The 22,439-nt window shown below is 45.6% G+C and overlaps 1 protein-coding gene across 1 annotated transcript in view; it reads right to left on the bottom strand.

The window, feature by feature from the left end:
* The window catches only part of LOC124553542, a 124,320-nt gene that overhangs the window by 62,298 nt on the left and 39,583 nt on the right, over positions 1 to 22,439 (bottom strand). Inside the window, exon 3 of the mRNA XM_047127389.1 lies at positions 17,172 to 17,360. Within this exon, the coding sequence (XP_046983345.1) occupies positions 17,172 to 17,360 (189 nt within the window). The remainder of the gene's footprint in view (positions 1 to 17,171; positions 17,361 to 22,439) is intronic.

Here is a 22,439-nt window from a genome sequence, read left to right as displayed (position 1 = left end):
ACAAAAATCGGGCCTTTATGTATCCTCAAAATACGAGGTACTGAAAATATACATTGTTCGATGTTTAATTTACAGAAATTACAATAAAAACATAACTCATTCAATTAACTGAATACATCGAAAACTTCCTCCTTTTTAACAGTTACTTCTATCACAAAGATCAGTCCGAAATATTTGTTTAAATAATAAAATTAACAAATATATACAAACAATACTTTTGACAAGCCTGGTAATTATTTTGGAATTAATTAAGGGCTGCCTTTGCTAATATGTTTTCGAATAGAGCCAAATAAATACCTGGTAGTTCTTCTTCCAAATGTTTGTAGTTAGTACACAATTTATATTCGTTTGTAATTCAACAATAGGGCCAAAGTCACGAAATAATTACTGATTTCACCTTATAACAAAGGATGTTAACTATGAATAGTCAAAATAAGATAGGAAATTGATTACATACATTGATTACATACATTGAAGAGTTTTTAGCAAACAGAACACAGCATGTTGTTCTCAATGGAGAGACGTCTACAGACGTTAAAGTAACCTCTGGCGTGACACAGGGGAGTGTTATGGGACCATTGCTTTTCACAATATATATAAATGACCTAGTAGATAGTGTCGGAAGTTCCATGCGGCTTTTCGCGGATGATGCTGTACTATACACAGAACTTGCAGCATTAGAAAATTGTAGCGAAATGCAGGAAGATATGCAGCGGATAGGCACTTGGTGCAGGGAGTGGCAACTGTCCCTTAACGTAGACAAATGTAATGTATTGCGAATACATAGAAAGAAGGATCCTTTATTGTATGATTATATGATAGCAGAACAAACAGTGGTAGCAGTTACTTCTGTAAAATATCTGGGAGTATGCGTGCGGAACGATTTGATGTGGAATGATCATATAAAATTAATTGTTGGTAAGGCGGGTACCAGGTTGAGATTCATTGGGAGAGTCCTTAGAAAATGTAGTCCAACAACAAAGGAGGTGGCTTACAAAACACTCGTTCGACCTATACTTGAGTATTGCTCATCAGTGTGGGATCCGTACCAGATCGGGTTGACGGAGGAGATAGAGAGGATCCAAAGAAGAGCGGCGCGTTTCGTCACAGGGTTATTTGGTAACCGTGATAGCGTTACGGAGATGTTTAATAAACTCAAGTGGCAGACTCTGCAAGAGAGGCGCTCTGCATCGCGGTGTAGCTTGCTCGCCAGGTTTCGAGAGGGTGCGTTTCTGGATGAGGTATCGAATATATTGCTTCCCCCTACTTATACCTCCCGAGGAGATCACGAATGTAAAATTAGAGAGATTAGAGCGCGCACGGAGGCTTTCAGACAGTCGTTCTTCCCGCGAACCATACGCGACTGGAACAGGAAAGGGAGGTAATGACAGTGGCACGTAAAGTGCCCTCCGCCACACACCGTTGGGTGGCTTGCGGAGTATAAATGTAAATGTAGATGTAGAACTAACCTCAAAATTAGATCCGGTGCTATATTTCTTAAGAGTGAGTCCAACCTCTCTCTTTTACGTAAATGCAGTTTAATCTCATGTATGTCAATGGTATTTAGGCAAAAATGAAAATGGAACGGCCGCGCGGGAATAGCCGAGCGGTCCAAGGCGCTGCAGTCATGGACTGTGCGGCTGGTACCGGCGGAGGTTCGAGTCCTCCCTCGGGCATGGGTGTGTGTGTGTTTGTCCTTAGGATAATTTAGGTTAAGTAGTGTGTAAGCTTAGGGACTGATGACCTTAGCAGTTAAGTCCCATAAGATTTCACACACGTTTGAACATTTTTTGAAAATGAAACGAATTTAAGGAGGCAGATGGCGAAGCAAGAAAGGAAGTAGACAGATCCTAGCTTGCTTCATCGCATGTTGTCAACAGCCTTGCCGCAGTGATAACAACGGTCCCCGCCGGAACCCGAAGTTAAGCGCTGTCGGGCTTGGCTCACACTCGGATGGGTGACCATCCGGTCTGCCGAGCGCTGTTGGCAAGCGGGGTGCACTCAGCCCTTGTGAGGCAAACTGAGGAGCTACTCGACTGAGAAGTAGCGGCTCCGGTCTCGCAAACTGACATAGGGCCGGGACAGACGCGCGCTGACCACATGCCCCTCCATATCCGCATCAAGTGACGCCTATGGGATGAGGATGACGCGGCGGTCGGACGGCACCGTTGGGTCTTAATGGCCTGTTCGGGCGGAGTTTAGTTCCTGTTTTTTTTTTTTTCGTCTGTTGTGTTTGTTTTGTTCACCCCCTGTATGTTCCCGGTAAGCTACGCCTTTTCCGTAGTTGAAAGGTGAGTTTCGCAGCCACGAGGATTTCCATCTTCAGGTGCGGCTTCGTCCTGTGACACACACATCCAGCCAGCTTCCCTCCGGCGCGCCGGCGGTGTCTTTGTCGGAGTTGGCGCTCGCAAAACAGGCGCGGGCCAGATAAGATTCGGCGAGTAACTGGTGTCTTATCGCGCCATTAATTTCTCCTCTTGACTGCGGCTGGCGGGTCGTTAATGCAGAGGTTAACAAACTACATCTCTGCCCAAAGAGCGGTCGCGTACCACTACAACAGGTGTACCGGTTGCAGAGTAGAAACATGGGAGCAACACTGAACGCATATCCGTGCACCGGACGTAATAATGATTGCCACCTCCTTTTCAAAAGGGTTTTCCATTCCCGGTACCTTCTTTTATGCTCACGTTCAAAACCTTTTTGTGCAAAAAATTTGATTCTCCGTACAGATCTTCATAAACAAACGAAAGTACATATATTAAATACAGTTGCTGTTGTGCTCTTCAGTGCAGAGACTGGTTTGATGCAGCTCTCCATGCTACTCTGCAAGCTTCTTCATCTCCCAGTACCCACTGCAACCTACATCCTTCTGCATCTGCTTACTGTATTCCTCTCTTCGTTTCCCTCTACGATTTTCACCCTCCAATACTAACTTGGAGATCCCTTGATGCCTCAGAACAAATGGCTCTGAGCATCTGAGGTCATCAGTTCTCTAGTACTTAGAACTACTTAAACCTAACTAACCTAACCTAACCTAACCTAACCTAAGGACATCACACACATCCATGCCCGAGGCAGGATTCGAACTTGCGACCGTAGCAGTCACGCGGTTCCGGACTGAAGCGCCTAGAACCGCTCGGCCACCGCGGCCGGCACCTCAGAATATGTCCTACCAACCGACCCCTTCTTCTAGTCAAGTTGTACCACAAATTCCTCTTCTCCCCAACTCTATTCAGTACCTCCTCATTAGTTACGTCATCTACCCACCTAATCTTCAGCATTCTTCTGTAGCACCACATTTCGAAAGCTTCTGTTCTCTTCTTGTCCAAACTATTTGTCGTCCATGTTTCACTTCCATACATGGCGAAACTAAACGGTTCGCACGATTGAGGGTGAAGTATACTCTGCAATCAAAACTAAACATACCTACATCTACATCTATATCGATACTCCGGAAGCCACCTTGCGGTGCGTGGCGGAGGGAACCTTGCACCACTGCTTCTCATTCTCCCTGTTCAACTCGCAAGAAGAGCGAGAGAAAAGCATCTGCCTGTACGTCTCCGTATTAGGCCTCGTTTCTCGTGCCTCACATCTTCGTGGTCCTTACGCGCAATGTACGAGGGCAGTTCAATAAGTAATGCAACACATTTTTTTTCTGAAACAGGGGTTGTTTTATTCAGCATTGAAATACACCAGGTTATTCCCCAATCTTTTAGCTACACAACACTATTTTTCAACGTAATCTCCATTCAATGCTACAGCCTTACGCCACCTTGAAATGAGGGCCTGTATGCCTGCACGGTACCATTCCACTGGTCGATGTCGGAGCCAACGTCGTACTGCATCAATAACTTCTTCATCATCCGCGTAGTGCCTCCCACGGATTACGTCCTTCATTGGGCCAAATCCGACGGTGCGAGATCGGGGATGTAGGGTGCATGAGGAAGAACAGTCCACTGAAGTTTTGTGAGCTCCTCTCGGGTGCGAAGACTTGTGTGAGGTCTTGCGTTGTCATGAAGAAGGAGAAGTTCGTTCAGATTTTTGTGCCTACGAACACGCTGAAGTCGTTTCTTCAATTACTGAAGACTAGCACAATACACTTCAGAGTTGATCGTTTGACCATGGGGAAGGACATCGAACAGAATAACCCCTTCAGCGTCCCAGAAGACTGTAACCATGACTTTACCGGCTGAGGGTATGGCTTTAAACTTTTTCTTGGTAGGGGAGTGGGTGTGGCGCCACTCCATTGATTGCCGTTCTGTTTCAGGTTCGAAGTGATGAACCCATGTTTCATCGCCTGTAACAATCTTTGACAAGAAATTGTCACCCTCAGCCACATGACGAGCAAGCAATTCCGCACAGATGGTTCTCCTTTGCTCTTTATGGTGTTCGGTTAGACAACGAGGGACCCAGCGGGAACAAACCTTTGAATATCCCAACTGGTGAACAATTGTGACAGCACTACCAACAGAGATGTCAAGTTGAGCACTGAGTTGTTTGATGGTGATCCGTCGATCATCTCGAACGAGTGTGTTCGCACGCTCCGCCATTGCAGGAGTCACAGCTGTGCACGGCCGGCCCGCACGCGGGAGATCAGACAGTCTTGCTTGACCTTGCGGCGGTGATGACACACGCTTTGCCCAACGACTCACCGTGCTTTTGTCCACTGCCAGATCACCGTAGACATTCTGCAAGCGCCTATGAATATCTGAGATGCCCTGGTTTTCCGCCAACAGAAACTCGATCACTGCCCGTTGTTTGCAACGCACATGCGTTACAGACGCCATTTTAACAGCTCCGTACAGCGCTGCCACCTGTCGGAAGTCAATGAAACTATACGAGACGAAGCGGGAGTGTTTGAAAATATTCCACAAGAAATTTCCGGGTTTTTTCAACCAAAATTGGCCGAGAAAAAAAATGTGTTGCATTACTTATTGAACTGCCCTCGTATGTTTGTGCTTTAGAATCGTTCGGCAAGTCACCTTCCAATAACGCTTCTCTAAATTTTGTCAATAGCGTTTCCCGAGAAGAATGTCCAGGAATACCCGATTCCCGTATGAGTTCCCTGTAGAACTTATGTGTTGTTCGAACCTACTGGTAACAAATCCCGCAGCCCGCTTCTGAATTGCTTCCATGTCTTCCTTCAATCCGAGCTGGGGCCGATCCCAAACACTCGATCGCAACTCTAGAACAGGTCGCACCAGCGTCCCATATGCGGTCTCCTTTACAGGTGAACCACATTTCCCTAGAATTCTCCTAATAAACCGAAGTCGACCATTTGCTTTCCCTACATGCTCATTCCACCTCATATCGCTTTGCAACGTTTCACCCAGACATCTAAGCGACTTTGTTTACCCTACTCATCCGCATTAACTTATATTTTCCCATATTTAAAGCTAGCTGCCATTTCATCACACCAACTGGAAATTTTTCCTAAGTCGTCTCGTATCTTCCCACAACCACTCAACTTCGATACACCACGGCATCATCAGCAAACAGCCGCAGATTTCAGCCCACCCTGTCCGCAAAATCGTTTATCTATACAGAGAAACAGCACACTTCCCTGGGGCACTACTAACAATACCCTTGTATCTTATGAACACTCGCCGTCCAGGACGACATACTGGGTCCTGTTACTTAAGAAGTCTTCGAGCCACTCACGTATCTGTGAATTTCTTCCATACGCTCGTACCTTCGGTATTAACAGCCCTGTAATGGAGCACCGTGTCAAATGCTTTCCGGAAATCTACAAATATGGAATCTGCACGTTAGCCTTCGTCCATAGTTCTCAGCGTATCACGTGAGAAAAGGGCAAGATGAGCTTCGTATGACCGATGTTTTCTGAAACCGTGCGGATTTGTGGACAGAATATATAAACTGCCGGAAAAAATTCTCTATGTCGTGAATCCCGAAAACTAAATTTCCTGAGGTGTATTCAACATGGCGGCCTTCTGAGAGCATAGGTACTGAAATCGACTAATGTTTTTGCCCCTAAATGTAAAAAAAGATAGCAAGCAACACGAAAAAAATATATATATACAGGGTGTTACAAAAAGGTACGGCCAAACTTTCAGGAAACATTCCTCACACACAAATAAAGAAAAGATGTTATGTGGACATGTGTCCGGAAATGCTTAATTTCCATGTTAGAGCTCATTTTAGTTTCGTCAGTATGTACTGTACTTCCTCGATTCACCGCTAGTTGGCCCAATTGAAGGAAGGTAATGTTGACTTCGGTGCTTGTGTTGACATGCGACTCATTTCTCTACAGTACTAGCATCGAGCACATCAGTACGTAGCATCAACAGGTTAGTGTTCATCACGAACGTGGTTTTGCAGTCAGTGCAATGTTTACAAATGCGGAGTTGGCAGATGCCCATTTGATGTACGGATTAGTACGGGGCAATAGCCGTGGCGCGGTACGTTTGTATCGAGACAGATTTCCAGAACGAAGGTGTCCCGACAGGAAGACCTTCGAAGCAATCGATCGGAGTCTTAGGGAGCACGGAACATTCCAGCCTATGACTCGCGACTGGGGAAGACCTAGAACGACGAGGACACCTGCAATGGACGAGGCAATTCTTCGTGCAGTTGGCGATAACCCTAATGTCAGCGTCAGAGAAGTTGCTGCTGTACAAGGTAACGTTGACCACGTCACTGTATGGAGAGTGCTACGGGAGAACCAGTTGTTTCCGTACCGTGTACAGCGTGTGCAGGCACTATCAGCAGCTGATTGTGTATATATGTATATCCTAATCCGATGACACCGATGACCTCGCTGTCCAGTCTCCTTCCCCAAACAACCCAACCCAATTTAATTCGCATTCGGGAGGACGACGGTTCGAACTCGCGTCCGGCCATCCAGATTTAGGTTTTCCGTGATCTCCCTAAATCACCTCATGCAACTGCTGGGATGTTTCCTTTGAAAGGGCACGGCCGATTTCCTTCCCCATCCTAACCCTATGTCACCGATGACTTTGCTGCATTGTCCCCTTCGCAAATCAACTAAGCCACTAACCAAATTTGCAAATGTACGTTTTATTAAATCCAAAAACGGCATCCCATTCTGAGGAGTAGTTCTCTTTAACCATACGAACCAGATTTTTAAAAAAAAGTCTCCAATTTTCCAATTTTATGTACGTAACTTTGAACATTTTCAGCGTACCATTTACCAATTATTCCTGTGCCGTATAGTATATGCTCCACTTTTTCGAATACTTTATTTCCTTCCCCATCCTAATGTACGCTTTATTAAATGCAACAACGGCATCCCATACTTCTCTTTAACCGTACGAAACAGTTTTAAAAAAAAATTGTCTCGAGAAATGCACATTTAAAGTTTTGAGTTCCACTTTTGTGTATGTAACTTTAAAATTTTTCCGCGTATCATTTACCTACTATTCCAGTGCCAAACACACTTCTTCGAAGATTTCATTTTCTACAGCGTGAGTCCTTCTCGTCGTAATTCCAGCCTCTACGTTGCTCTGGAAGAGTCGCTGATCGGAACATCTGAGGCACTTATGATTTCTCCTCGTGGCGAATGGGCAACCCGTAGTTCCGATAACTAGTCCAGTGTCTTTCATGTCATGCTGGACACACTTAAATCCGTCGTTAGAAATGACGCATGTCGAACTGTTAGCAATTTGCACGAATTGTAACACTCGAAAGTGGTGTGTGTTTTTGAGCGTAATTCCACGCGCAGGAATTGAGCTCTGCATTGTTGTCTCGCCGTATGCGCTCCAAATCGTTGTCTGTCAGTTTGTAGGCCTACACATCAGGGATGTTCTCAGTAGCTTCACTCCTCATTGGTGGCTTAACGTCGAAAGTATTCAGTGGCCCCGCTCAAGCCGACCTGTTGCAGTTTACACCAACTTTCAGAACAATAATCGTGCCGCGTATTGTGGTTCTTGGAATTCGCGTGATAAAAATGTCGGCATGGCCGCATTTGTCACCTCACTTTTGTCGAAAGCACACTGGGTTATTCAGTTGCCCCTACCGCTGTCGATTCATGCAACACGCAACGCTTTAGCTGGCCTTCAAATCACTCTCGCGAAATTTTCATATTCGTTCACTCGCTACCGCTACACTACAGGGCTATTACAAATGATTGAAGCGATTTCATAAATTCACTATAGCTCCATTCATTGACATATGGTCAGATACGTAGAAAAACTCATAAGGTTTTGTTCGGCTGAAGCCGCAGTGAGACAAAATGGCGACAGGAGCCGAGAAAGCGTATGTCGTGCTTGAAATGCACTCACATCAGTCAATCATAACAGTGCAACGACACTTCAGGACGAAGATCAACAAAGATCCACGAACTGCCAACTCCATTCGGCGACGGTATGCGCAGTTTTTAAAGCTTCTGGATGCCTCTGTAAGGGGAAATCAACGGGTCGGCCTGCAGTGAGCGAAGAAACGGTTGAACGCGTAGCCCGCGGAAGTCGACGAATAAAGCGAGCAGGGAGCTAAACGTACCACAGCCGACGGTTTGGAAAATCTTACGGAAAAGGCTAAAGCAGAAGCCTTACCGTTTACAATTGCTACAAGCCCTGACACCCGATGACAAAGTCAAACGCTTTGAATTTTCGGCGCGGTTGCAACAGCTCGTGGAAGAGGATGCGTTCAGTGCGAAACTCGTTTTCAGTAATGAAGCAACATTTTTTCTTAATGGTGAAGTGAACAGACACAATGTGCGAATCTGGGCGGTAGAGAATCCTCACGCATTCGTGCAGCAAATTCGCAATTCACCAAAAGTTAACGTGTTTTGTGCAATCTCACGGTTTAAAGTTTACGGCCCATTTTTCTGTGAAATCGCTTCGATCATTTGTAATAACCCTGTATAATTCCTACAGGAAAAATGAACAGGACCTTATTTTTTTTGTTGGAAATTTAATGTCGTTAAATATTGTGCTGGGATTGCGCTTTGGGCAGAGGCCACAGTTTTCGAACTATTAAAGGAAAACTTACCAACTTGGCCTTGAAATGCACCCCCATTCCCACACTCAGCCCCCACCGGTCAGAACTTCCATTATGTTGTTCGTGGCACCCCCTCCTGCGACTGTACAAATATTTGCGACTCTACGAATTATTTTCCACATTCGACGTCTTTTGGTCTTTATTGACTGGCCACGTTAGTTGTCGCATTAGTCGAGCACCTATAAACTGTAAAATTGATGTTTGCTTATATCTTATCTATTTTGTTAATTTTAAAAGCAAAAAAAAAAAATTAAATCGGTGTATTTGTCAGGTCTTCTGACTACTAAACTACTGTACTTGAAAGGGTTACCTTTTAATAGAATTGTCAGCTTAACTACTTTTAGCGTAATGTACACAAAAGTCGATTTTGTTCTCATTTATCCTCACGGGGACGTCTAAATTGATAATGTTCAACGGAAATAGCCGCGTACGCTAATGGCTTAATAGCCCTATCGATAGAGAACAAGTAAGGCTGAATATCGGGAACAGGTCGTGTAGGCGGGAATTTTTGTACAGTCGTAAGAGCTTGCGCCATGAACAACGTACCAGAAATCCTGATTGGTTACGTAAGACTACGGTGTGAAGGCGCGTCCGAAAATCATTTTCTTCGTTTCTGCTGAGTGCCTCGAAAACCGTGACCTTCAGTGAAAACGAACAGCAGTACAAAATTCGACTGCATTAAATTTGAAACTTCCAATTGCCCAACAATGCTGGCGATTAACTTCCAACAACGAGTCCAACCAGCCACAGAGTGTCCTACAAAGAAAGCGCAGTCAGAGATCCAATGCAAAGCGCTACACAGCGCTGCCAACACAGAAGCAGAAATTTGCTACAAAAAACAAGGTCCCGTGCATTTTTTTCAGTAGGGCTAACAGTTTGCGCGTAGCGAGCGAGAAAAATGTGAAAACCTCGCGCGTCGTTTTTGAAAGCAAGATATTACATTGCGGGTTGCAGAGAACTACATCGTTAGGGGCGGCTGCTTCGACCATAGATACTAGTAGACTTGCCTTGCTGTGCAGAAGCTATAGGGCTGGTATGGCTCCAACATAAACCACGGGACTGTTGGCAAAACGTGGCGGGATTTCAAATCAGCGGTCTGCCATTCTATGTTTGTATCGTATTTTCCCCACATTTCTCAATTGACTGCCAAACGCTTCCAACGAAAATTTCTTTTTAATTTGCGAAAAATTATGCCAGGACTACAGTCGACCTGGATTTGTTCACAGTAGCGCTTATAAAATGTAACAAATACAGCGAACGCCACTCTGGTGGGCAGCGGGACGAAATTACTGTAAACTATCAATTAAAGTAAAATATCGTTAACATTCTTTTAAACAGTAAGAGTGGGCTCGTGTCGAAACTTTAAACATTGGATTCGCCGCGTTATGAGCTCTAGTCACTTATAAAAGAAAATGGGATATGGGAATTACGTCAACTATAGGTGCCAAAATTGTCGATTTTAGGAGCAGGTCCATTTTAGAGTATCAATTTTAGGTGCACTTCAAACGTTCAGTTCCCACTATTTTTACAAAAGTTTAAACTATCAGTTTAAAAAAAAATGATATTTTAGATGAAAGGTGAAACTGTGAAATTTCAAAAAATAATTTTGGATCCTAGGTTCAAAAACGACAGAAACTGTAAATATAAATTATAAATATACATTGTAAATAATAACTAGCCTTTGCTTCGAGCAAAGGCGCGTATGTGAAGGTGGCTTAAAGTTTTTCCGTTTCAGGGCCTGTATCCAAAGCTGCCTTCGGTTTTCATCCTTAGGGAACTATGAGTAAGAACGAGATACAGTTATACTTACTTCTGTAACCGAATTATCACAGATACGTTCCAAAATGTAATATGAGTCTGACGTTACAGCCATCACTTTCAACACTTTAATTTACGTGATACTGTATTTCAAGTGCAAAAAACATATAAAAGTCACTTCAGCAGATTTCAATAAACGCATCTGCACTATCATAGAAATACTTACACGTGAAATGTAATGCCATTTCCCCCGACAAAACGCTGAATGCAGCCATAAGCGCAACACGAAACAACCATGTTTTGCCAACATTCACGCGACTTCAGCCCAGAGATGTTGGAGCCACGAAAATGACGTCAGGGCCAGTCTACTATATTTATGGTCGAAGGGCGGCTGAATAATCCTTCGCACCTGAGCAATAAATAATTAACAAACAAATGACGTCCGACCGCTTATTACCGCGAAGACTGTGTTTTACTCTTGACCGACTGTCGCGATACGTGCCTACAACGTCAGCGGTAGCTGAGTTCGGCAGATTTATTTTTTCGGCAAACAGTTCAGGCGCAATTTGCGCGTCGAGTGTTCGCTGATAACCCAGATAGCGACACGCGTGTCTGACTCATTACACGCGGAAAGAGCTTCGCTACAACACTACTCACATCTGCGTGCGCCGTATACGGATGGGAAAAAGTAATGATTCCGAATTTTTTTTACATAAAAACTGTTAAACCTCATTAAATAAAGCAAACGTTATTAACATTCTACGTCTTTATTCTTCATGTCTACATATTTCTACATCTACATGCATACTCCGCAACCCACCTGACGGTGTGTGGCGGAGGGTACCTTGAGTGCCTCTATCGGTTCTCCCTTCTATTCCAGTCTCGTACTGTTCGTGGAAAGAAGGGTTGTCGGTATGCCTCTGTGTGGGCTCTAATGTCTCTGAGTTTATCCTCAAGGTCTCTTCGCGAGATATACGTAGGAGGGAGCAATATACTGCTTGACTCCTCGGTGAAGGTATGTTCTCGAAACTTCAACAAAAGCCCGTACCGAGCTACTGAGCGTCTCTCTTGTAGAGTCTTCCACTGGAGTTTATCTGTCGTCTCCGTAACGCTTTCGCGATTACTAAATGATTCTGTAACGAAGCGCGCTGCTCTCCGTTGGATCTTCTCTATCTCTTCTATGAACCGTATCTGGTATGGATCCCACACTGCTGAGCAGTATTCAAGCAGTGGGCGAACAAGCGTACTGTAACCTACTTCCTTTGTTTTCGGATTGCACTTCCTTAGGATTCTTCCAATGAATTATTTGTCAACATACTCACCACTGGCGACGAACGCATTTCTCCCAACGAAGAGGCCCGTTTGTTGATTAACCGCCACTGTAGAATGTTTGACTTTGTTGACGGAGACCTCTGCTTGCACCGATTGGTCACTATAAGTGTGGAGCCCTCGTGGGCGTTCTTTAAGTTTTTGAAACCGACGAAAACAGGATAGGGCCGCGTGGGCAATGTATGGAGGAAGATTGATGACAATGAAACCGAGGCGTCGTGTTGCTGGAGATGTCTCAGCGCCCCTGTGGGGTCTCGCGTTGTCGTGCTGAAAGATAGGCTACTCCATGTGTGTCTTCGAATTCGAAACTGGATTACAGCACCGACACAATTACGTCACACACCGCCATGTTAGACGCTACAATTAGGAGCGGCAGAGGGCATCAGTGTAGAATGCTAATAACGTTTGTTTTCAAACTTCCTGGCAGATTAAAACTGTGTCCCGGCCCGAGACTCGAACCCGGGACTTTTGCCTTTCGCAGGCAAGTGCTCTACCAACTGAGCTACCCAAGCACGACTCACGCCCCGTCCTCATTGCTTTAATTTCGCCCCAGTACCTCGTCTCCTACCTTGCTTTATTTAGTTTTATTTAGTAAGCTTTAAACACCAAGGCATTATTTCTCAGTACGCGCTCTTACCCATTCTGTGTGTGCAAGCCACAGCAACGTAATAGGACGCTGTTATTTACAAAAGGACAGGAGGAAACGCTCTCAGCTACACAAGAACTCGTTTGATACATAAAACGAACTTGTCACATCTAAGGGCTAGGAAAGAACTACAGTGGTGACATGGTGTCTTAAGTTAGAACTGAAGCTGCTTTTTGGATAGCAATCACAGGACACGCAGGAAATGTCAAATAAAAGGAAAATAATTTTAAAAAGACCTCACTGAAGATATTACAACTTTGGTGAACCATGTTTGGTGAAAAAACCAAACAATACACCTAGGCTGGTCACGGTGGCCGAGCGGTTCTAGGCGCTTCAGTCCGGACTCCGATGTAGAGTCTCATAGTGCTCAGAGTTATTTGGACCATTTGTTAAGAATCATTCAAAAGCCAGGATCGCATGGTTCAAATGGATCTGAGCACTATGGAACTTAACATGTGAGGTTATCAGTCCCCTAGAACTTAGAACTACTTAACCCTTACTAACCTAAGGACATGACAGACATTCACGCCCGAGGCAGGATTCGAACCTGCGACCTTAGCGGTAGACTGAAGCGCCTAGAACCGCTCGGCCACTGCGGCCGGCCAAGCCGTTTCAACAGGCTCAGATGTCATCTTCGGGTCTTAAAACGTTGTTTTCTTCTGGTAATAAAACGTTGAACCTCGTGTACAACATGTTTTATTACGAAAAAAAAGGTTTATGACCTGAAGATGATGGCTAAGACTGTTGAAACTGGTTTTTTCGAATAAAAAAAAAATTTGTGCGATCTTGGATTTTGAATGGTTTTTAACAATACTTGCAAACAGGCGGGCGCATCCTTAACTCATTGTCATTATACACTGTGTTTCAACAGCGAACTGAGAGGGATCCATGGCACAATTTTGACAGCCGTGTTAAACATGAAGTGGCCGCGGAGCAACAGCAGAATTGCATCGAGTGTGAAGTGAGTAACTTGACCCGTTTCTGTGCAGATGGCACCGTAGGGGAAGTGGTGTGGAGGGGGGGGGGGGAGGGGGGGAGGCAACACAAGTCCAGCAACAACAGTTTCTCACTAGAGTACCTGAAACGTAACAGTTTCATAAACAGAATGATAGACCACAGCAAACAAGTATTATCATGAGCTGCCAAAAGAAAATTCCACATACACAGGTGTAAATAATGTACTACATCAGTCAACGTCAATTTACCGCAACACTGACGATGCAAAATAAAGAACATCTACCACGCGGAAATTATGTTTCGGTCTCCTAACAATTTATTCGCCAATATTACCTAAATAGGGTGTGTTATAGTGTTATAGCGCCGGTCGTGGTGGTCTAGCGGTTCTAGGCGCTCAGTCCGGAGCCGCGCGACTGCTACGGTCGCAGGTTCGAATCCTGCCTCGGGCATGGATGTGTGTGATGTCCTTAGGTTAGTTAGGTTTAAGTAGTTCTCAGTTCTAGGGGACTTATGACCTCAGCAGTTGAGTCCCATAGTGCTCAGAGCCATTTGAACCAAGTGTTATAGGAACGATCGAAGGCGTGGGTACCCAATACCAATAAACGTTTTTCCGCAAACGAATGGTTTTCCGCCGGCCGTGGTGACCGAGCGGTTCTAGGCACTTCAGTCAAGAACCGAGCGGCCACTACGGTCGCAGGTTCGAATCCTGCCTCGGGCATGGATGTGTGTGGTGTCCTTAGGACAGTTAGGTTTAAGTAATTATAACTGGTCAGCAAGGTGTATGAGACAGGCGAAATACCCTCAGACGTAAAGAAGAATATAATAATACCAATCCCAAAGAAAGCAGGTGTTGACAGATGTGAATATTACCGAACTATCAGTTTAATAAGTCACGGCTGCAAAATACTAATACGAATTCTTTACAGACGACTGGAAAAACTGGTAGAAGCCGACCTCGGGGAAGATCAGTTTGGATTCCGTAGAAATACTGGAACACGTGAGGCAATACTGACCTTACGACTTATCTTAGAAGAAAGATTAAGGAAAGGCAAACCTACGTTTCTAGCATTTGTAGACTTAGAGAAAGCTTTTGACAATGTTGACTGGAATGCTCTCTTTCAAATTCTGAAGGTGGCAGGGGTAAAATACAGGGAGCGAAAGGCTATTTACAAGTTGTACAGAAACCAGATGGGAGTTATAAGAGTCGAGGGGCACAAAAGGGAAGCAGTGGTTGGGAAGGGAGTGAGACAGGGTTGTAGCATATCCCCCGATGTTATTCAATCTGTATATTGAGCAAGCAGTGAAGGAAACAAAAGAAAAAATCAAAGTAGGTATTAAAATCCATGGAGAAGAAATAAAAACTTTGAGGTACACCGACGACATTGTAATTCTGTCAGAGACAGCAAAGGACCTGGAAGAGCAGTGGAATGGAATGGACAGTGAAGGAGGATATAAGATGAACATCAACAAAAGCAAACGAGCATAATGGAATGTAGTCGAGTTAACTCGGGTGATACTGAGGAATTAGTCTAGGAAATGAGACACTACTTAGTAAAGGAGTTTTGCTATTTGGGGAGCAAAATAACTGATGATGGTCGAAGTAGAAAGGTTTATAAAATGTAGACTGGCAATGGCAAGGAAAGCGTTTCTGAAGAAGAGAAATTTGTTAACATCGAGTATAGATTTAAGTGTCAGGTAGTCACTTGTGAGAGTATTTGTATGGAGTGTAGCCATGTATGGAAGTGAAACATGTACAATAAATAGTTTGGACAAGACGAGAATAGAAGCTTTCGAAATGTGGTGCTACAGAAGAATGCTGAAGATTAGGTGGGTAGATCACATAACTAATGAGGAGGTATTGAGTAGGATTGGGGAGGAGTTTGTGGCACAACTTGACTAGAAGAAGGGATCGGTTGGTAGGACATATTCTGAGGCATCAAGGGATCGCCAGTTTAGTATTGGAGGGCAGCGTGGAGGGTAAAAATCGTAGAGGGAGACGAAGAGATGAATACACTAAGCAGATTCAGAAGGATGTAGGTTGCAGTAGGTACTGGGAGATGAAGAAGCTTGCACAGGATAGAGTAGCACAGAGAGCTGCATCAAACCAGTCTCAGGATTGAAGACCACAACAACAAAAAGTCTAGGGGACTGATGACCTCAGATGATAAGTCCCATAGTGTTTGGAGCCATTTGAATTTGAAAATGGGGTGCTGGACCGAGATTCGAAGTCGGTACCTTTGCCCTCCGCGGGCAAATACACTAGCAACTGAGCTATCCAAGCACGACTAACGAGCCGTCCTCACAGCTTCACTTCCGTTAGGTCCCGGGTTCGAGTGTCCATGGCGTTATATGTGGTATCGGAGAAGCTATTTGTTTCCACACCTTCCGTGTCTTTTCCTGAATTAGCGAAGGCTTGGAAAGTGCTTGTAGCTATTTCTTCAAAGTAACTTTCGCCACTTAACTGTAGATTTGTGTCGATTTACTTCCCAGAATCGTGATTTGTGCTTCGTAGCGATCCCCGCGAGCAATTTTACATCTCAGAAAATGTTGTCATTACTGACGAGAGCATGTCGTTTAGACAGGTCAGACATTTTCTGCGAAGTGAAATTGTTGTCCGTAATAGCTACGAAACTCAAATCAAGACTATGTGAAACAAACGATAACAAATCTACAGATGGCGGAAATTTATTTCAAGAAGTTCTACATGGCTGTGGTGTCCCACGAAGGAAAAATCGTTAACCTGTAGCTACGTTACCCCCGCCCCCCCCCCCCCCCCCCCCCCACGTTGGTTGTTCTACCCACAGTTTGACTGGATTAGCTAGTGGTTCCCGCTGTCCTCTGAAGCACAGTGTTTAATGGGATTTTTGCTTCCTTGTTTGCCTCGCACGATGCTAGTTTAAAGGCACTGCATATAATGACGCATGTCTGATTATGAAGGACTTTTTCTGCAGCTACGGGGCCACGCTGCGTAGTAAAGTTGTTGTTGTTGTTGTTGTTGTTGTTGTGGTCGTCAGTCCTGAGACTGGTTTGATGCAGCTCTCCATGCTACTGTATCCCGTGCAAGCTGCTTCATCTCTGCAACCTACATCCTTCTGAATCTGCTTAGTGTATTCATCTCTTGGTCTCCCTCTACGATTTTTGCCCTCCACGCTGCCCTCCAATACTAAATTGGTGATCTCTTGATGCCTCACAACATGTCCTACCAACCGATCCCTTCTTCTTGTCAAGTTGTGCCAAAAATTCCTCTTCTCCCCAATTCTATTCAGTACCTCCTCATTAGTTACGTGATCTACCCACCTAATCTTTAACATTCTACTGTAGCACCACATTTCGAAGTCGTAGCAACGAGAATACCGGAAGAGCGTAGGTCGGCAGACGACAGACAGTCAAGTGACGCGGCCGCCCCTGTTGGGCAAAGCGGTGGACTCGTCCGGCGCCGAGGACGAGAATGCGTTTCTGCGCAGGTGTTGCGTTATTTTGCGCGAGCTGCTGGTACACTCACCTGTGCAGAGATTGGAGACAGGCACGCGGCGGAGACGAGCAGAAGCACCACGGGCACCGTGGTGGTGATGGTGGTGGTCGTGGCGGTGGAGAGCATGGTGGGGGAGGGCGCGCCACCCATGGTGGCACGTGGGTGGGGGGCGGTCACACTGGAGGTGGCGGGGGCGGGTCCACCCTCGAGTCACAGGGCCTGAAACACAGAACACACTCCGGTCACTTGGCTGACACAGAAAACAGACGACAAATGGCAACCAGTGCTCAGCTCTGTCAACGTAACCATGAGATATCAAACACTGCGCTGAGGTGTGTGCTGTGCAAACTCATGTAATTTGGGCAATTTTCTAGTTTGTAAAATTAACGCCGGCCGCGGTGGCCGTGCGGTTCTAGGCACTGCAGTCCGGAACCGCGTGACTGCTACGGTCGCAGCTTCGAATCCTGCCTCGGGCATGGATGTTTGTGAAGTCCTTAGATTATTTAGGTCTAAATAGTTCTAAGTTCTAGGGGACTGATGACCACAGATGTTAAGTCCCATAGTGCTCAGAGCCATTTGAACCATTTTTGTCTTCTGACCCAGACGAAGTGACTTTTGTCTGGGCATGACTTTGGGTTCTGCCGTTGCTTGGTAAGGTGGCACACAGGAACTGTAGCTCAGGAAATATTATTTCGTTTTACTACATTCACGAATGAATTTACGGAAAGTCGCCGAATAAAAGAGAATTGATTTCTGGCGTTTCCTCGGGGTCTCGTTATAGGCCCTCTGCTGTTCCTTATCTATAGAGGGTGATTCACGAAGATATGCAAACATTTTAATATGTTATTCTGCCGGCCGCTGTGGCCGAGCGGTTCTAGGCGATTCAGTCGGAACCGTGCTGGTGCTACGGTCGCACGTTCGAATCCTGCCTCGGGCATGGATCTGTGTGATGTCCTTAGGTTAGTTAGGTTTAAGTAGTTCTAAGTCTAGGGGACTGATGATCTCAGATGTTAAGTCCCACAGTGCTTAGAGCCATTTCAACCGTTTTTTATGTTATTCTACAAAGAAAAAAAATCATAAACATAGATCCACAAATGTTTGGTGAAGGAGTTCGGATGATAAAAGATTTTGGCTGAAATTTAGCAGCTTCGCTAATGCGAAGCCATCGCAAAACTGTACGAGGTTAAAGTAAGGCACGATTTCCATTTACTTTGCTGTTATTGATCTGGTGAATCTTATGAAACGTGTCCCAGACGTGTATCTACAGTAGTTTTCCAGAACACCCGGAGAAGCAAAGAAGTAATTTCGTAAAATTTTTGAACTTTACTAACTACTTGACCCAATTTGAGCAGAGTGATGTATGTGAGTGTAGTAAAATTATAAACAGCCGACCAGTTGCAATGGATAAAGAAATTCTTTACCTAGGTCTCGACAAATATTAATTTGTCTCCTTCAGAAGGTAACCCAAGGACAATGAACATCATAGCTTATATTAGAATAGTATGAAACTTATGAGCCAAGAATAAATTTTAACACAAAGTAGAGAACTCTTGCATTACAGAGGTATGATAACGACGACTGGTACTTGCAATTTTACATTAGTAAGGACTAATTTTACATCGCCGTTTTTACAATTGTCGGCATAGATCCATGTGTCAAAAATGAAGTATAGCCCTAGAATTAGGGTCTGTCACGTAAATACAAAATAGTTCATGGATGTTGCAGAGCCCACAGCCGACTGTGTGTAATCAGCTAGCGTAGTTACTCTGAAAACAGGGCAGGTGGCGCTCGTGACGAGAACCATGTGCCAATTGGCGTGCAAAGGCGACGTGTAAATTATCAGTATTGATAACGTCCTTAGGTAGAGTAACAGTAAAAAGGGAAGGAAAATAACGCTCCCGTTATAACAGTATGGGAGCATTGGTACAAATAATGTAGTTATACATCAAAAAAGCACGTGGCGCTTACGCCGAGAAAGTTACGCCCAGTGGCATATACAGCCAAAATATTAAAAAAAAAATTACATTACTATATTAGTGAAGCCCACAAACGGTATACATGTCAGAACTTTAAAATTGACACTAATAGCTCTTGTCAAGAAACGATTACGAACACTGGTACACGGTCCTGTTAATACACATTCACAGGAAAAACTATATTTTAGAGCCAGGCAAAATCACATAAAGGCCGATGTAGTAACAAAAATACATCGTGACAAAACCACCATTACATAAGGGGTAGTGAGCTTTAAGCACTGAAGGTGCATCACAGCTTCCTGAGGAAACAAACCACTAAGGTTACCAGCATTGATGTTATACCGTAAACAGTACAGGTTTAAAGCCTTCGAAAAATTGTCTACAAGCAAGGTTCCACTGGTCGTTCAGTATATTACCGTCATTGAGCTCATGTCCGCCCCGGTAGCTGAGTGGTCAGCGTGACAGACTGTCAACCCTAAGGGTCCGGGTTCGATTCCCGGCTCGGTCGGAAATTTTCTCCGCTCAGGAACTGGGTGTTGTGTTGTCCTGATCATCATCATTTCATCCCCATCGACGCGCAGGTCGCCGAAGTGTCGTCAAATCGGAAGACCCGCACCAAGCGAACAGTCTACCCGACGGGAGGCCCTAGCGACACGACATTTCCATTGAGCTCATGATGTTTGAAAATTTGTAACTCTTCCCACAGATCTAATCTACGCCCTTTGTCTTCTCTGTGTAGGATGTGAGTATCCTTTGTTTGCGGGACTCTACCATCGGCTCTCGGTTGGGTCTTGGACATGACGTGGTGCCAGGGAACGACCATCTTGGAAACAGCAAAGGTGGTTGGCTCTCGGCATTCTGCTGTCATGAGCGTCTCTGCAAAATGGTTGAAGGTCAGTGAAACCACAAGTAGGAGACGCGGCGCTGAATGTCCACACCTCATCACAGAACGTGGAGGTCGGGGGCTTGCCCACTTTGCGAAGCACGACAGTCTGCGACCTGTGGCAGATCTGATTGCAGGCACAGGTGTTTCGGCAGACATCATTCAGGTGCACATTGTCGAACATGGGGCTCTCCAGCAGACGACCATCGTGTTACTGTGTTGGCCCGATGACATCGTCAACTATGATTGCAGTGGGCATGGATCACGCAGATTGGACCGCAGATGACTGGAAATGTGTAAGCAGGTCGGATGAATCACGTTTCTTGTCAGACCAGGTAGAAGGCAGTGTCCAGATATGCTGTCATCCAGGGGAAAGGCTGCCCGAAACATGCACTATACCTCGGAGACAGGGCAGCAGGAAAGTGCTGTGCTATGGTGGACATTTATTTGCCTGGGCTTCCATGGGGCCTGCGGTTAATTGAAGGCATTGTGAGACCAGTAAAGTGTATTGAACATTACTGCAGATCACCTGCATCCCTTCACTCTCGATATCTCCCAGAATGGCGACCGCATCTTTCAGCATGACAACACCCCATGAACAAGGTCAGAATCGCGTTAGAGATATATGAGGAGCCTGATAGTGCTGGGCCACCAGATTCGCCAGGTCAGAAACTGATGCCTTCTGAGACAGCGTTGGCATCTCCGAGCAGGGTAACACCTCGTACCGATAGGACAGACTCACACTACAGACGTGTAAGGAGCATGATGGGGAATTCACGTCGGTTTCAGCGCAACCAAATCCGCCTACTCTGAAACCAAAGTCTTCCACTATGGTATCTTCCAGCAGGATAACACCTCATGCCACAAATGTCGAAACGCACTACAGAGATACGGGGAGCCTGATAGTGAGCTCACATCGACGACTGGGCCACCATATTCATGTCTGTTGCAGAGCCACCAAATCTGCCTAATCTGAACCCAAAGTCTTCCACTATGGTATCTTCCAGCAAGATAACACCCCATGCCACTAATGTTGAATCGCGCTACAGAGATACGAGGAGCCTGATAGTGAGCTCACATCGATGACTGGGCCACCAGATTCACGTCTGTTGCAGAGCCACCAAATCCGCCTAATCTGAACCCAAAGTCTTCCACTATGGTATCTTCCAGCAGGATAACACCCCATGCCACAAATGTAGAATCGCGCTACAGAGATACGAGGAGCCTGATAGTGAGCTCACATCGACGACTGGGCCACCATATTCACGTCTGTTGCAGAGCCACCAAATCCGCCTAATCTGAACCCAATGTCTTCCACTATGGTATCTTCCAGCAGGATAACACCCCATGCCACAAATGTTGAATCGCGTTACAGAGATACGGGGAGCATGATAGTGAGCTCATATCGACGACTGGGCCACCAGATTCACGTCGGTTGCACAGCCACCAAATCCGCCTAATCTGAACTCTAGTCTTCCACTATGGTATGCTCCAGCAGGATAACACCACATGCTACAAATGTAGAATCGCGCTACAGAGATACGGGGAGCCTGATAGTGAACCCACATCGACGACTGGACCACCAGATTCACGTCAGTTGCACAGCAACCAAATCCACCTAGTCCGAACCCTAAGTCTTCTACGATGGTATCTTCCAGCAGGATAAGACCCCGTGCCACAAGGGTAGAATCGCGCTACAGAGATACGGGGAGCCTGATAGTGAACCCACATCGACGACTGGGCCACCAGATTCACGTCGCTTGCACAGCAACCAAAGCCACCTAGTCCGAACCCAAAGTCTTCTACGATGGTATCTTCCAGCAGGATAACACCCCATGCCACAAATGTTGAATCGCGTTACAGAGATACGAGGAGCCTGATAGTGAGCTCACATTGATGACTGGGCCACCATATTCACGTCTGTTGCAGAGCCACGAAATCCGCCTAATCTGAACTCTAGTCTTCCACTATGGTATGCTCCAGCAGGATAACACCACATGCTACAAATGTAGAATCGCGCTACAGAGAGACAGGGAGCCTGATAGTGAACCCACATCGACGACTAGGCCACCAGATTCACGTCAGTTGCACAGCAACCAAATCCACCTAGTCCGAACCCTAAGTCTTCTACGATGGTATCTTCCAGCAGGATAAGACCCCGTGCCACAAGGGTAGAATCGCACTACAGGGATACGAGGAGCCTGATAGTGAACTCACATCGACGACTGGGCCACCAGATTCACATCGGTTGCACAGCCACCAAATCCGCCTAATCTGAACCTGAAGTCTTCCACGATGGTATCTTCCAGCAGGATAACACCCCGTGCCACAATTTTAGAATCGCGCTACAGAGATACGAGGAGCCTGATAGTGAACTCACATCAGCAACTGGGCCACCACATTCACGTCGGTTGCAGAGCCACCAAATCCGCCTAATCT

Source organism: Schistocerca americana, chromosome 11 (genome assembly GCF_021461395.2).
Source record: "Schistocerca americana isolate TAMUIC-IGC-003095 chromosome 11, iqSchAmer2.1, whole genome shotgun sequence".
Classification (NCBI taxonomy): Eukaryota; Metazoa; Arthropoda; class Insecta; order Orthoptera; family Acrididae; genus Schistocerca; species Schistocerca americana.
This window is presented reverse-complemented; position numbering and strand designations above follow the sequence as displayed.